The sequence below is a fragment of the Amblyraja radiata genome, chromosome 17, assembly GCF_010909765.2.
Source record: "Amblyraja radiata isolate CabotCenter1 chromosome 17, sAmbRad1.1.pri, whole genome shotgun sequence".
Lineage (NCBI taxonomy): Eukaryota > Metazoa > Chordata > Chondrichthyes > Rajiformes > Rajidae > Amblyraja > Amblyraja radiata.
Window position 1 is genome coordinate 34,809,576 of NC_045972.1, and position 17,412 is coordinate 34,826,987.

Genomic DNA, 17,412 nt, shown 5'->3' on the forward strand with positions numbered 1-17,412 from the left:
ATTTGGCACAGGTTAAGTGGGCAGATCCCCCAGGTTTCTGCTAAGTAATTGCAGGAGAAATCAGTGCTCTGCCGCTGAACTCATTAAAGTCGCCAATGTTAGAGCTCATGAACAATGAAGGCTGTGGGACCATTCATGAACTTTTAGATTTTCATGTTTATTTATGATCTATCCATGTCAATCTGCCCTCCCTGCAGAAACATTGTGTTCAACATCACTGTGCTACATCTATATAAAATAATTGTTCAGCCACAGAAACTGCACTGCATGCAGTTCGGACTAGCATACAGCATTACAGATTAGAATGTGTTCGGGTAGGGATGTTATTTGAAAGTATTGCCAGGACTGGAGCATTTTAGGCCAAGGTCGCTTTCTTTGGAACAGAAAATGCTAGAGGTGTAGAATTTACTCTGATCTCATTTTATTCTCCTTGCATTCCTATTAACTCCCCCCAGATTTTACCACTCGGCAGAGGCAGGCCAAACATACATCCTGTGATTGCCTTTGTCTCACTGCATAGATGTTGTGCACCACTGGTCTGGATTGGCCTTTTGTATATTATTTTCCAAGTAAATTAAGCCAGGTATCCCATATGTCTATCAACCTAATATGCTGCTTTTGAGGGATGGGTGGAATGCTCTAACAAGATTTCATTATTCCTCTCCATTTTTCATATCACAGAATTCTGGATTCATCATGTTTGAATCACTGCTGCCATAATGGGTGGCATCACAGCTTGCATGTTGGAAAACATTGAAATGTATTTGAATGGCAAGTGAGCTGTAGGCAAGTGAGATGCAGGGTTTCAGACTGAATTGGATAACGATTGAAAGACAGCAGTCTGAACTGACTTCTTTAGCACGTAGCTTTACTGGAGGGGGGTGGTGTTTGGATGTGTGCATTGATTGTGAAGCTTTGGTTTGAATATTGTGCATGTGTGAATGTATTAAATTCTCCATTTATGAATGTATAGCTGTATTTACAATATTTTCTTCATTGAGTTCCTGATGTGCATATGTCGCTATAGGTTGGAGTTGTGTGTTGGATTGCATTGTAAGAGTGATATTTAATTTCACCATCATTGCTGCAGGAACTGAGATGCCTGATGGCCAAGCACGGTCCAAATGCTTCACAAGGTCCCTCGTGTTCCGGTAACTCACTGAGTGGCCACATCGGTTCCAGCCAAAGTCAGTGCAAATATCAGTTTGAAAAAGGCATCATGATTTCACAAAGTGGAAACTGTCGAGTCATGGCCTACTGTGCTTCAATGAGCTGTCTTGTTGTGTCCCAGCCATCTCCTCAAACAGTATACCTTCCTGGTAAGCTTCTGAGGGTCTTTCTTTTAACAAAATTGAAATGTTGACATGTTATCTTGAACACAACATGCTTAATTTCCATCTGAAAAGTCGACAGTTCATTCCCATCTCACCCATATACTGAGTATGCTCAACCTGTTGATTGATGTTTGAGATTCCATGCCTCCCTTCTCTGGTGTCTACATCTCACTTTAACTTTTAATCATTCATTTCCCTTAATCAATGAATCTAATGTTTATGTTAATTGCCTCTCTATGACTTCCCTGTTATTATTCTGCCTGAGTAGCTTACATTCGGTATGAACATTGAGTTCTCTAATTTTAGGTCAACCCGCCATTTTTCCCCTCTCTCCACTGTGCTCCACCCTAATGTACACTCATTTATTCCACTATCCCTCCCTATGGCTTCACATTTCATCCTTCTTCTCTTACACCCTTTTGATTTCTATCCTTTAACCACTCATCATAAAGGGAATAAAGGCGTAGACTATTTTGTAAATGGGGGAAGAGAATTCAGAAATCGTAGATGCAAAGGGATTTGGGAGTTCTGGGGCAGGATTCCTAAAAAGTTAATTTGCGAGTTTAATCGCTAGTAAATAAGGTGAAAACAATGCTAGCATTTATTTAGAGAGAGCTAGAATAGGGATGTAATGCTGAGGTTTTATAAGGCACTGGTCAGACCACATTTGGAATAGCGCGAACAGTTTTGTGACCCCATATACGACATTTGGGACGACAGATGGCACAATGGGCTAAGTGTTCGGCTGGCGACCGGAAGGTAGCCGGTTCGAATCCCGCTTGGAGTGCATATTGTCGTTGTGTCCTTGGGCAAGACACTTCACCCACCTTTGCCTGTGTGTGAATGTGTGTGAGTGATTGGTGGTGGTCGGAGGGGCCGTAGGCGCAGATTAGCAGCCTCGCTTCCGTCAGTCTGCCCCAGGGCAGCTGTGGCTACAGAAGTAGCTCACCACCACCGAGTGTGACTGAGGAGTGTATGAATAATGCGATGTAAAGCGCCTTGAGTATTCTAGAAAGGCGCTATATAAATCCCATCCATTATATAGGAAGGATGTGCTGACGTTTTGATAAGATCCAGAGGAGGTTTACAGGAATGATCCAGGAATTATTGGGTCAACATATGAGCGTTTGACAGCACTGCAAATATATTCACTGGTGATTAGAAGGGTGAGGGGTGACCTCATTGAAACTTACTGAATAGTGAAAGGCGTGGATAGAGTGGATGTAAAGAGGATATTTCTGCTAGCGGGAACTTGTAAGACCAGAGGCCAAACCCTCAGAATAAAAGGACATACCTTCAGATAGAAGACGAAGAGGGATTTCTTCAGTCAAAGCAGAGGGTGGTGAAACTGTGGAGGCCATGTCAATCAAGCCCTCCTCGCCAGTATCCACCCTTCCATTGCCAGGTTTGGTTTCATCTTCTCTTCCCCCACCACACCCCCCCCTTCAGCTTTCTTCCCCTTCTACAATCAGTGTAAAGAAGGATTCTGAACTGAAACATCACCTCACCCATGATCTCTCAAAATGCTGCCTGACTCGCTGAATAACTGCAGCATCTTAAAAACATTTTTTGTCTTTGATGCTTTGAGATATCTCACTACTTTTGAAGGTGTTCTTGTATAATGCAATCTATAGGTGTTTTAAGGAGATTGTATAACATTAGACCAGAAATTACAAACCAATGATGATCAATAATTTTTTTTCACTCAGCACTTAATCACATTGGCAGCAGATCATTGTTATTTCTTCAGTCTTTCTCATCTGTTGACAACTTGTACTCTTTTGTGCATCGTTTGACTCCCAGAGTTGACCTTATCAGGACATGAGTTTTGTTTTGTGATTGGGCGGGGTGGGCAGGGAGTCATGTTTGCTTGTAACTCTGTCGCATTTTAAATGAAAGTCCCTATGATTTAACTTTCTTTCACCTTTTCCTGTCTGGCCTACAGGATGTGGCGTGAAGAAGATAAGTGGAGTGAACTTCCGCAGTACCCAGTACATCCCAATTCATTCTAAACAAATCAGAGGTTTGGCATTCAGTGATCGACATGACAGTGTGCTCTTATCTGCGTCACTAGACAACACTATCAAACTAACCAGGTAAATGAGTATTGATGGTTATGAAGATTCACATGCACCTCTTCCAAACTTGTCCATTGGGAACATGAACACAAGTAGCAAAGTTTTGGACAACCTTAAATTTATGGCAATGTTGAATGAGAGAAACCAAATGAAATAATCAGATTGAGATTTTAAAATTGAGTTCTTCCAACGTAGATGATCTAACATGGGGAGCGAATTGGAAATTGTATGCTTTTGAGACGACATGGTATGAGGTTAAAAATTGAGCTTGGTATACACTCCTGGTCCAGATAAATGCGAGGAAGTGTTGGAGTCAGTAGTTAGGCAATAAAGTCTTCAAGGTGGAGGGCTGGGGGACATAGAAATGATCATGCCAGTCTCCTTATATAATTTCGGGAGCATTCTGTTCATCCCATCCTGGGTGGTTAGCATTCTGATAACATGCAGACAGAGGAGGGTTTAAGAATACAGCTGGTGAGGGAAACCTAGGTGCTGCCACTATATGCACCATAGCATGCAGATGAGAAATGGAGAACAGCATACGTTGATTTCGAGTCTGTTCCATTCAAGTCCTTATCCATTAGGATTAATGGATCTCTCGCATCCATTAGGCATGAAAGAGTAATGCATTTTAATGCGGATCAGGGTAACAAAGGTGGTGGTATAAGTTTGATCAGATATTTAGCTGCAAAATTATGCAGAAAGCAAGGCTGACAGTTGAATGTTTTGTTGTGTAACTGTGGGTGAATTGGCAGATACATTTTTCCCGAAGATGTGAACATGAGATTGGGAGAAATAAAATGATTAAAGATTCTACAGTCTGTGATTGAGGTCATAGTTTTGAGACCAAGTTAGATGACAAATTCAAGCAGGTAACCAAGAATGAGTTGTGCAATTAATGTGAAGGGCGTGATTGGGGAAGAAAGGAGAATGATGCACTGATAGATACAAAAATAAGGCAGATTAAATTGGAAGCTGAAATCTCTGAAGGTGAATGGCATAATAGGGACTAAATGAGAAAACCGGTGAAGGTATGTGCAGACCTCTTGTACCTAGATAGGTGATGGGGAATAGCCATTTTGAACTGGCGGCAAGAGGGGTGGAACAACATGAGATGTGTGGTGAAGAATATGTTAGAGAAGCAGGGCAATAGACCAAGATGTAATTGGCCATTTAAAATTTGTAGCAGCACTCCTACAGTCTGGTTGGGTAAGTGGTGCAATGTGTTGCTAGTTGGGAAGAAGTTGCGGGATGGTTACCTGGTTTACCGTCCAGTCAAAGCCACGACTTGTAATTGTCTATAATAATTTTATAAATGATGAGGTAATGGCCACCTCGCCAGCAGTCTGTCTTGTCCCTTCTCTGTTTTTATTATTTTAAGTATGTCTTGAATATTTGTTTTAATGTTTCTTGGTATGTTTTATGGGAGAGGGTATGGGGGGTGGGGAGAATCGGGGGGAACCTTTTTCAGTCACTTACCTCGACGGAGATGGGATTTTTTCCATGTCGCATCTCCGTCCCCTCCTGCAACGTGGCCTACAATGTGGAGTGGTGCCTCCTTTCCTGGAGACCGGCCCGGAGCTTAAAGCCACGGGCCAGTCTCCATCGTGGAGCCTGGGATCTTTTGCTGAGGAGCTGGCCTGTGGACTTTAACACCGTGTAGCAGTGGTATCCAGTAAGAAGCGGCCAACATGGGAGCTCCATGCCGCGGAGCGTTCCGGGCCGTCCTGCTGCCGGAGTTTCGATCATCCCGACAAGGGGGCTTGAACAGTGGACCGTCGGCAACGACCCTGTTCAAAGGCCCCGACCACGGGTGAACAAGGAGGAAGATGACTGAACTTTATTGCCTTCCATCACAGTGAGGAATGTTGATTCCACTGTGGTGAATGTTTATGTTAAACTTTATTTTATGTGCTGTGTGTCTTGTTGCTTTTTTACTTAGTATGGCTGTATGGTAACTCAAATTTCACTGTACCTTAATTGGTACATGTGACAATTAAATTGAATCTTGAATCTAAAGTGGAACTGTTGCTTAAATACTTAATGTGCTCTGAGAATTATCTTGCAAAATATGTGTGCGTGTGTGTGTGTGTGTGTGTGTGCGCGCACGCGTGTGTGTATAAAAGGCAGCGAAGTATCATCTTAATTTTGCATGGTATTGTCAACATTTGACAACCCAGTAAGCCATAGCAGCAGACAGTAGCTTGGGGAATTTGCAGGACTCTTAACTTGTTTCAGTTTGAAATTGCCCAGTGCTCAAAGCCAATTACTTTGCTAGCATTGGTTCATTGGGGGAGCAATCATGAATTGCTGCACTGTCTCATCAGCTGAATTGACTTTTGATTTCATTCTTGTGAAAGGTGATGCTGAGTGCTTTCTAATGCTGCTTGGTCCTAACTGCCTGGAATGTTAGCCATATCATTCTTCATCACTCTGTGCATGACCTAACCTACATTGAAAATTAACCCTTTTTTAATCTCTCTAGCTTGCTTGCCAATACTGTGGTGCAGACCTACAACACTGGTCGCCCTGTATGGAGTTGCTGTTGGTGCATGGATAACACCAACTACATCTATGCTGGATTGATAAATGGCTCTATCCTGATCTACGACATGAGGGACACCACTACACATGTTCAGGAGCTCCCGCCACAGGGTTCTAGGTAGGGTATTTTTCAACACATGGCAGCTGTTGTTTTCTTTGCTATTGTACTCTTCACCACCTTTTGTCCCTTCTGTCACCTGAATGCTTGGCCACTTCCTCAGCAACAGCACATACATTGTGGTCAAGTTCTTATGGGAACTGATGGATGACACTTCCTAATGGACCAATGAGAAATCTTTCTCGCCTGTTCCACCAGCAGCAATTTGGTCAATTAAAATGTGTCTGAAATCTGGATTGAAAGATAGTGATGGCACGGAATCGCAGCGCCAGAGAACCCGGTTTGATCCCGACTACAGATGCTGCTTGTACAGCGTTTGTACGTTCTTCCCTTGACCTGCGTGGGTTTTCTCCAAGATATTCCGTTTCGTCCCACACTCCAAAGACGTACAGGTTTGTAGGTTAATTGGCTTTGTATATGTGTAAATTGCCCCCAGTGTGTGTGTGGGAAAGTGTTAATGTGCGGGAATCGCTGGTCGGTGTGGACTCGGTGGGCTGTAGGGCCTGTTTCCGTGCTGTATCTCTAAACTAGACTGGATAGGTCAAGAAACCAGGAAGTGGAAGAGAGATTTGGATAGCTATTTCTTAATCTCTTCAGGTAAAATGGTGAGCAACGTATTTAGTATCCTAGAAAAACTGTCCTTTACACATCAGTTGGATCCTCCTCGGTTATTTTTAGTCATGTAATCCGTGTATCTCACATTCTTCCTCCTCGTACTACAATAACAAATGTGGAGATGTATTTATTTCCCTTGCCTCTTGCAAGATTGCTGCAGACAATGACCAGTTCTTCCTGCAACAACCTCTTTCCCAACTCCACTTGTACTTTTATTGTTCAGGTGTCCTGTGACATCACTTTCCTATCTCCCTCGAACGGCATCTGCAGCGTTTCCATGTGGTGGACTAGTGGCTGGCACTTTGGAAGGGGGTTGCTTTTGGGAACAGAAATCTACAAACAGCTACAAGGCACATTTGCTGCCTCTGGAGGCTGGGAGTTGCACAGATATACAGATCGAACCCATGATGCGACACTGCCTTGTTACCTACAGGCCAGGTATGTGGATGAGCTTGAGGGAAATATGATGGTAATGCATATCTAATGGCACAATGTGGGTATTGAACGATAATATAAAATCAAAAAGCTGCTGATGCTGGAAATCTGGGAAAAACCCCAGCAGATCAGGCAGCATCTGTAGAGAAAGTATTTCAGCATTTTCTCTTTTTAATATGTTCACTGGACAGTCTGGCTTGGCTGGTAAATTGCAGTGGTCACAAAATTGACTCCAGTTTAATGATTAAAGGCAAAAATTCATCAAGTTCCATTGATTAACGTGTAATTTAACCATTCGAATGAGCAATCCTATTAATTTCAATAAATTATCTTCAATCGTGAGGGGCTGGGCTGGCATGTATAGCGTAAATGAGGAAATATAAAGGATAATCCTGGGTCACATTTGCCTATATGTATGTTTTCCTATACTTGTGTAGTTGTTGGGATTATGGAACTAGATCTCAGAAAATCCTCACTTGTAAGATGGACATTTGTTTGTGGCAAAAATCACAAACTTTCCCAGGTAGCATTAATCGAAGTTGTTTATTTTTAAAGGTAAAACGCACAGTTCTTTACGGTGTATCATGATGGAGTTGTCAAGCAGTGCCTCTCCAGAGTCGCTTGAGAATCTCATCTGCACCTGTTACCCGGTGCAAACGTTCAACGCTGGCCCTACATGCAAACTTTTAACGAAAAATGCCATTTTCACAAGTCCTGAGAGAGATGGCACTGTCTTGGTGTGCGCAGGAGATGAAGCAACCAACAGTGCAATGGTGAGTGATGCCAGTCAGTTTGATGCATTCATCCTATCATTGACTGTATTTTGGACATCCCTCTTCCTGTATTTCCATTTTAATGCATGTCCGTGATCAAAGATTGCAACCACGCTGCTGGATAGGATAATGGATACATCTATCATGTTGTTATGTTCCATATAAAAACCTGAAAATAGCGTTTCAAGTAATTTTGTCTTATAGCCAATTGGGCCAAGAGTAGGCCATTCGGCCCTTCAAGCCAGCACTGCCATTCACTGTGATCACGGTTGATCATCCACAATCAGTACCCCGTTCCTGCCTTCTCCCCATATCCCTTGACTGCTATCTTTAAGAGCTCTATCTAACTCTCTTGAAAACATCCAGAGAATTGGCCTCCACTGCCTTATTCTAAGATAAAGAAACATAAAAAATAGGTGCAGGAGTAGGCCATTCGGCCCTTCGAGCCTGCACCGCCATTCAATATGATTATGGCTGATCATCCAACTCGGTATCCTGTACCTGCCTTCTCTCCATACCCCCTGATCCCTTTAGCCACAAGGGCCACATCTAACTCTCTTAAAGATGGATTAATTTTTTTAAAATCATCAATCTACACACAATACCTCATAATAAAAAAGCGAAAATGGGTGTTTTGAAATTTTTGCAAAGTAATTAGAAAGAAATAACTGAAATATCACATTTTCATAAGTATTCAAAACCTTTACGCAATACTTTGTTGAGGCTCCTTTGGCAGCGATTGCAGCCTCAAGTTTCTTGGGTATGATGCTACAAGCTTGGCACACCTGTATTTGGGTAATTCCTCCCACTCTTCTCTGCAGATCCTCTCAAGCTCAGTCAGGTTGGATGCGGAGCGTCGATGCAGAGTTACTTTCAGGTACCTCCAGAGATGTTCGATGGGGTTTAAGTCCGGGCTTTGGCTGGGCCACTCAAGGACATTCACAGACTTGTCACAAAGCCACTCCTGCGTTGTCTTGGCTGTGTGCTTAGGGTCATTGTCCTGTTGGAAGGTGAACCTCCGCCCTAGTCTGAGGTCCAGAATGATCTGGAGCAGGTTTTCATCAAGGATCTCTCTACTTTGCTCCGTTCATCTTTCCATCGACACTGACTAGACTCCCAGTTCCTGCCGCTGAAAAACATCTCCACAGCATGATGCTGCCACTACCATGACTCACCGTAGGTATGGTATTGGCCAGGTGTTGAGCGGTGCCTGGTTTCCTCCAGACGTGTCGCTTGGCATTCAGGCCAAAGAGTTCAATCTTTGTTTCATCAGACCAGAGAATCTTGTTTGGCAAACTCCAAGCAGGCTGTCATGTGCCTTTTACGAGGATTAGCTTCTGTCTGGTCACTCTACCATATAGGCCTGATTGGTGGATTGCTGCAGATATAGTTGTCCTTCTGGAAGGTTCTCCCATCTCCACAGAGGAACTCTGGAGCTCTGTCAGAGTGACCATTGAGTTCTTGGTCACCTCCCTGACCAAGGCCCTTCTCACCCGATTGCTCAGTTTCGCCGGGCGGCCAGCTCCATGAAGAGTCCTGGTGGTTCCATTTAAGAATGACGGAGGCCACTGTGCACTTCGGGACCTGCAATGCTGCAGAAATTGTTTTATATCCTCCCCAGATCTGTGTCTCGATACAATCCTGTCTCAGAGGTCTACGAACAATTCCTTTGTCTTCATGGCTTGGTTTTTGCTCTGACATGCACTGTCAACTGTCGGACCTTATATAGACAGGTGTGTGCCTTTCCAAATCATGTCCAGTCAATTTAATTTACCACTGGTGGACTCCAATCAATTTGTAGAAACATTTCAAGGATAATCAATGGAAACAGGATGAACCTAAGCTCAATTTCGAGTGTCCCAGCAAAAGGGTCTGAATACTTAAGTAAGTGTGATATTTCAGTTATTTTTAATTACTTTGCAAAAATTTCTAAACACCTGTTTTTGCTTCTTCATTCTGGGGTATTGTGTGTAGATTGTTGGTGATAAAAAAAATAATTTAAACTATTTTAAAATAAGGCTGTAACGTAACAAAATGTGGAAAAAGTAAAGGGGCCTGAATACTTTCTGAATGCACTGTAAATGTCCTGGAATACGTAATTCCCAATCTTTATTACTTTACACACATTTAGTTGTATATACCCATATACTCATTCGTTTTGATCAATGCCATTAACATGCCTACCTTGTAGCAAATGTTGCGTGCACGTGGATAAAGTGCTTCCAATTTCGCCTTTGTGCTATTTTTCCTGCTCTGACTTTAATTGGAGGTTTACACTCATTTTTATGCACAATTCCTTTCTGTACACTGTTTCTTATCAATTTTGCTCCCCTGCACAAGAACAAAAAATGTGGTATGTACAGTGGCTTGCAAAAGTATTCATACCCCTTGAACTTTTCCACATTTTGTCACGTTACAACCACAAACGTAAATGTATTTTATTGGGATTTTATGTGATAGACCAACACAAAGTGGCGCATAATTGTGAAGTGGAAGGAAAATTATACATGGTTTTCAAATTTTTTTACAAATAAAAAAACTGAAAAGTGTGGCGTGCATAAGTATTCAGCCCCCCCTGAGTCAATACTTTGTAGAACCACCTATCGCTGCAATTAAGCTGCAAGTCTTTTGGGGTATGTCTTTTACCAGCTTTGCACATCTAGAGACTGAAATTTTTGCCCATTCTTCTTTTCAAAATAGTTCAAGCTCAGTCAGATTGGATGGAGAGCGACTGTGAACAGCAATTTTCAAGTCTTGCCAGAGATTCTCAATTGGATTTAGGTCTGGACTTTGACTGGGCCATTCTAACACATGAATATGTTTTGATCTAAACCATTCCATTGTAGCTCTGGCTGTATGTTTAGGGTCGTTGTCCTGCTGGAAGGTGAACCTCCGCCCCAGTCTCAAGTCTTTTGCAGACTCTAACAGGTTTTCTTCCAAGATTGCCCTGTATTTGGCTCCATCCATCTTCCCATCAACTCTGACCAGCTTCCCTGTCCCTGCTGAAGAAAAGCATCCCCCCAGCATGATGCTGCCACCATCATCTTTCACAGTGGGGATGGTGTGTTCAGGGTGATGTGCAGTGTTAGTTTTCCGCCACTCATAGCGTTTTGCATTTAGGCCAAAAACTTCAATTTTGGTCTCATCTGACCAGAGCACCTTCCTCCACATGTTTGCTGTGTCCCCCACATGGCTTGTGGCAAACTGCAAACGGGACTTCTTATGGATTTTTTTCAACAATGACTTTCTTCTTGCCACTCTTCCATAAAGGCCCGATTTGTGGAGTGCACGACTAATAGTTGTCCTGTGGACAGATTCTCCCACCTGAGCTGTGGATCTCTGCAGCTCCTCCAGAGTTACCATGGGCCTCTTGGCTGCTTCTCTGATCAATGCTCTCCTTGCCCGGCCTGTCAGTTTAGGTGGACTGCCATGTCTTGGTAGGTTTGCAAGTTGTGCCATACTCTTTCCATTTTTGGATGATGGATTGAACAGTGCTCCGTGAGATGTTCAAAGCTTGGGATATTTTTTTATAACCTAACCCTGCTTTAAACTTCTCCACAACTTTATTCCTGACCTGTCTGGTGTGTTCCTTGGGCTTCATGATGCTGTTTGTTCACTAATGTTCTCTAACAAACCTCTGAGGCCTTCACAGAACAGCTGTATTTATACTGAGATTAGATTACACACAAGTGGACTCTATTTACTAATTAGGTGACTTCTGAAGGCAATTGGTTGCACTGGATTTTATTTAGGGGTATCAGAGTAAAGGGGGCTGAATACTTTTGCACGCCACACTTTTCAGTTTTTTATTTGTAAAACAATTTGAAAACCATGTATCATTTTCCTTCCACTTCACAATTATGCGCCACTTTGTGTTGGTCTATCACATAAAATCCCAATAAAATACATTTACGTTTGTGGTTGTAACGTGACAAAATGTGGAAAAGTTCAAGGGGTATGAATACTTTTGCAAGCCACTGTATAGGGCCTGTCCCACCAGCATGCGTCTAGCGCGACCAAACTTGGTCGCTTGAGGCGTACGGCCTCGCGGGGCCGGTCCCACTTCAATCGGCGGAGGCATTTGTAGTTGTGCGGGGCTGGTCCCGACATCGCGTGGGGCTCCAAAAATCTTGCACTGTCTGAAAATCCCGTGCGCCAACGGCCTGCAGGCGCATTGAGGGCGTACGCAGCGTCTTCACTTCGTACGCAGCGTCTTGACAGCGTATGCCTATCGTGTGGCGTTGCGCGATGACGTCACCGCCCGGCGTGCCGTTGCGTGATGACGTCACCGCCCGACGCCATGCGACGTCCAAATTCAGTCGGCCCGCCTCCTGCCCAGCTGATTGGTGAGTATGATGTCGGGACCAGACCCGCACAACTCCATACGCCTCAGCAGTTCGAATTGGGACCGGCCCCGCGAGGCCGTATGCCTCAAGCGACCACGTTTTGTCGCGCCAGACGCATGCAATCGCATGCTGGTGGGACAGGCCCTTTAGACTGCTGATGCTGGATGGGCGAGTAAGTCTTGTCTGTGTTTCTATAAGGTTTCAAAATATGTGACCCTATTTTAGTGATTTGTGCGTGTTGCTGAGTTCACCCACATGATGGCAGCAGGTATCTTTGAAATGTCTGCTTTGCCAGGGAATAGACGTGGCTATTAATTCTTGGTCAGCTCAATTAAGGTATCATGTATCCTCCTCCTCTAATTATATCTGCGTTTCAGACTCTGTAAACTGGATTTAAATGAAAGCATAGTGAAAACTGCTGTTCCAGTAAGCTTCATTTTTAAGTTGTTAACATCTCCATTACACCAGCATGCCTCCATATTTTTTTTTATTTGGCCAAAGAGCTTGGTGGTTTGCAGTTTCTATTGTTTGTCAGCTGAGAATGACATATGAAAAGCAAACTATGACTACAGAGTACTAGGCAAATGTGAGCCTTGGGTGCTGGGGATAATCACTGTATGAACGGAGAGAAGGGTATAGAAGTAGAAATTGGCTTTGACAAGTGAAGAGAAGCCTGCACAAGGATATCCTGGTAGAAAGGATTGTATGACTCAGATGTTAGGCAGAATTTTTAAATTAAATGTTCATGTGTTTGATCCTTTCAATGTATGAAAAGGAATTTTGCACCTTTTTATTTACCAGACGATAATGAATCTTCAGTGTGGTTCCTTTATTTAATTTTTAGTTCCTGATACTTGTATGCATTCTTTCCTCTTTACCCTCCTGATATGTGACGAACTTGACAATGCAAGGTTTCTGAGTGGTGCGAACAAAGACAGACATGCTGGTTGTTTGATCTCTGAAGTACTGTAAACTGCGTCGTTTCAAGAGAATATAAAAAATTAAATGGGTATATGCCCTGTAACCCCTCAAGCCTGTTCCAACAATGCTATGACGGTGGCTGATCCTGTTCCCCACTCTTTCACTTGAGAACCATATTATTAAATACTGTTTCTAAAAAAAATCATATGTAAAACCCCTGATTGAATGGAAACCCCAATGGTTTGGCATCTGGCTCACTGGAGACCCAGATCCTGCACCTCATATAATGCATCAGGGCCCCAGTTCCCCTGTTCCCTCTAAACGTAATGGGATACTGAAAAATGTATTATAGAGTCGTAGAGAGAATGACTGTATGGTGAACGTCTTGTAGATATTTAAGAGTGTTGGAGTATTAATTGGAATAACTGGAGTATATTGTCAGTCTGGCGGAACAAAAGTCCTAAGCATATTGGATTAACAGTTTTTACTGAGCCTGAGCACCTATAGCTGACTGGGTTCAGAAATTCCAACCAAAGTAAAGATAACTGTCCACAACCCGTTCAAATGCTGGCCCTGCATGCTGATACTTTGTCTCCTTGTTCTAGATTCTGCACCCAGAGAATACAGTCTCTCTCTAGGTACCTTGTCTAAATCTCAGAATCATAATTGTTTCAATGAAATCATCTCTTTCTGGAATCCAGTGAGCCTTGTTTTGTTTTCTGATGACAAACCGCACCTTCCAAAAATCTGTCTAGTTAATTACACTGCACCAACTGCAAGCAAGTTGGAAAAAAGTTAAAAACTATACAGTATGTTAGTTATGATTTTACCAAATCCTTGTATAGTATTTGCAGCAAGACTTTCTATCTTTAGCAGTCTAATTCTTATGTAATTATGGCCAACATGTCAACCTTTATAATTACTTTCTGAATATGCGTGCATTCTTTGCCTGAAACAGCACACTGGGATTTCTCTCTACATTCTTATTTATTAATCTCTCATGATTTAAAATATATATAATTTTCCTATCCTTCCTGCCAAAATGGGTAACCTCAACATTTTCCCACATATTTCATCTGCTGCTGCATTAGTTGCTCTCACAACCTGTCTGTTCCCCATGTAGACTCATTGTATTATCCTTGGTACAATTTCCCACATGATCTTGCTTCAGCAGTAATCTTAGATATGTTTCACTTTCTTTTGATATGTCACAAACCCAATGAGTGAATAGCTAATAAGTGAAAAGGATCTTGATGACAACCCACGAGTAATATGCCGTTCTGAAGATAGACCCATTTACTCCTGTTTTGTCATTTAATGAACACGGCATGATCATGATTTATGTAACAACCCTAAAGATACAGTATGCTCTGATTTTCCTTTATCTGCCTTGCTGGTTACATTCTCAAAAATCAGATTTGTCATATGTTATGCCCATCATTAACTTGTTGCTGCCTAATCATGTAATGGTTTTCTATGTTTATTTGTTGCCATGTCTTTAATTGTCAGCTACGCGTTTGCCTGTCAGCCTGACTAGTTTACAATTACTCATTACCCTTTTTCTGTCTTTGAACAGTAATGTCACACTTGCTTCCTTCCATTCTGTTAAAATATTCAAAGATCTAAGGGATCTTTAAAAATCGCCACTTTATGGATACGCCTCTAAAAGCCTTAATCACAAATTTGAGACTCAGTAATTCTTTTCATTCTCTTGCTATAACAGTTATGGAATGCGGGGACTGGCTCCCTCATCCAGAAGCTTCAAGCCGACCAACCAATACTGGATATCTGTCCGTTCGAGGTGAATCAAACCAGTTTCCTGGGAACTCTGACTGAGAAAATGGTGAAGATCTACAAGTGGGCCTGATGGAACTGTATTTGTGACCTTTTTTACATTAACTTGGCAAGGATGGAACTCGTAAGGCCAAATCTGCTGTTAGGTATGAATCACGACACCTGATAAAAACTTTCGTCGTATGTAGGTCTTGATGTGTGCCAGATCTACCCATTTCAATTAATTATCAAAATATTCCTGTTGCTACAAGCTGTGGCCTTTAATTTATTCCATTGCTGACAAATGTTACTATTAAGAATTGTGACATTTCCAACAAGATAATCTTTGAATAAGAATAAGAACTTGATTTTGGTACCATCTCTCCTCCTCTTTCCTGCCCCCCCCCCCCCCCCCCCCCCCCCCCCCCCACACCCTCCCTCCCCCTTTACTATACCTCTCCTTGCATGGCATTTACAGTGTTGTTTGCTTTTCATCGATGCACATCTGATTCTGGTTGCCTGGAGACCCCAAGAGGCCTGCAGCAGCTCCTCCAACTCGCTTTATCTTTTTTTCTGCATCTGCAGCCTGTGTCTTCACTTTATCTCTTCGCCTTTCCCTGCTTTCAGGTGAGGAGGATTTATAATCTCCCCTTTACTGATTTGCACAAGGGCAACAGTGAAGGAACTCTCAGTAGGGTGGGAAATCGCTGTCACCTGCTTATGGGCCGCCGCCCCCCAGCACTGCTATTTAAAACCAACATTCAAAATTCCACCTGTTCAGACAGGAATGTGAGTTCCCACCAGCGGGAATGCTGGATCTTCAGAGAATGATTAAGATTGCACAGCCAATATCACTTGATTTGAGGAGGAAAAATATTTGGATCTGTTGATTCTCATGGACAAAAGCAACTTGACTTGTTGCATGAGACCTGAAAGTTGATTTTGATAACATAATGATTGACGGGAAGTAACCATGATTGAGTCTGTAGGCCCAAGAATGTTACGAGAATCTGATCGTTAATTTGATGTACAAAGTTGGAAAATCCATGATGGGAGATATGGAAGCCGATTTCTGGTTCTGCGCTTGAATGAAAATGTGCTCGTATGCAATAACAACTTGCAGTTTGTATATAAATGTCATTTTATTACTATTACATTGAAATAAAAAAATTAACTGCATGTGAAATCCTGATGTTTTACTCTCCATAATTGCTGATTAAGTGATAGCTGGGTTGTTGCCATGTTGCATCAGATCTGGTCGTGAGCAAAATCTGTGTGTTGGAATTTTCAACCTGGGCTTTAACCATTAGCACTTTCTGTTTGGTATTGGGTGAGCCTATGGGTTCCAGAGATAACTTTTTTGAAGTAATCTCTGGCAGCAAATAGCTTGAGTACTCTCAGCATCAAAAGATTTTATCCTTTGTTAATTTTGTTCATTAAAGCAATAGGTCATCTGCGTTGGATTTTTGATCAATCTGGGGATGAAATTGAAGTTGTATAAATAATACCTACTTGCACAAAGTACAAAAAGTTGGAAAATAATAAATGAAGACAATATTTTGGGGATATGAATCTTTCTTAGTGAACTGTTGGGGAATATGCCTAAGTGGAACCATCTTTGATCCTATCAAACCCATAATTTTAAAGATCTCAGTTTAATCTCCCTCATTTTGTACTGAAATGTCCATAGTATGTGCCACTTTTTCTGATTTATTGTAATCTCTTGGATTTAGTATCATATTTGTAAATCTTTTCTATTCATTCTCCCAAACCCGTTTATTCTTCTAATAAAATGGTGAACAGAACTGTGCCCATTACTATGTCTGTAAGCCTTGCCAATTAGGATGGTGCAGATAATAACCAAGAATAATAAGTAGCCTCCAGAAGCACCAGAATAAATGTGTTGGGGCAGGGTAGAACTTTAGTTATGATTTTGCATTGATGCACTGGAACTCATACCAAGGATGCGAGTGATAAGTGGTTAGAATTTTTGTAAAAGGAAATATTATTTGGAAATTTTTCATGGATGTGTTGATTTCTGACAAGATTACCATTTACTTCCATCCTTGGGTTTGGGAACAGCTCCATCCAAGACGGTAAGAAATTGCAGCGAATTGTGGATGGGGCCCAGACTATCACACAGACCAACTGCCCTTCCATTGACTCCATTTACACCTCGCGCTGCCCCGGCAAGGCCAGCACCATAATCAAGGAGTTGTCGCACCCCGGCCACTCCCTCTTTTCCCCACTCCCATCAGCCAAAAGGTATAGAAGTGTGAAAGCGCACACCTCCAGATTCAGATGAGTCTGAAGAAAGGTCTCGACCCGAAACGTCACCCATTCCTTCTCTCCAGAAATGCTGCCTGTCCCACTGAGTTACTCCAGCATTTTGTATCTTCTGTACCTCCAGATATGGGGACAGTTTCTTCCCAGTTGTTATCGGCTAAGCACATTCAACTACCACAACCAGAGAGC

The 17,412-nt window shown here is 42.4% G+C and overlaps 1 protein-coding gene across 2 annotated transcripts in view; it reads left to right on the forward strand.

The window, feature by feature from the left end:
• Positions 1-16,742, forward strand: part of rfwd3 (ring finger and WD repeat domain 3) — a 30,889-nt gene extending 14,147 nt beyond the window's left edge. For both annotated transcript variants that reach the window (XM_033036117.1, XM_033036118.1), the window contains exons 8-13: positions 1,091-1,319; positions 3,280-3,430; positions 5,898-6,074; positions 6,913-7,127; positions 7,680-7,897; positions 14,888-16,742. In XM_033036117.1, the coding sequence (XP_032892008.1) occupies positions 1,091-1,319; positions 3,280-3,430; positions 5,898-6,074; positions 6,913-7,127; positions 7,680-7,897; positions 14,888-15,031 (1,134 nt within the window). In that variant the 3' untranslated portion in view covers positions 15,032-16,742. The remainder of the gene's footprint in view (positions 1-1,090; positions 1,320-3,279; positions 3,431-5,897; positions 6,075-6,912; positions 7,128-7,679; positions 7,898-14,887) is intronic.
• The last annotated feature ends 670 nt before the right edge of the window (positions 16,743-17,412 follow it).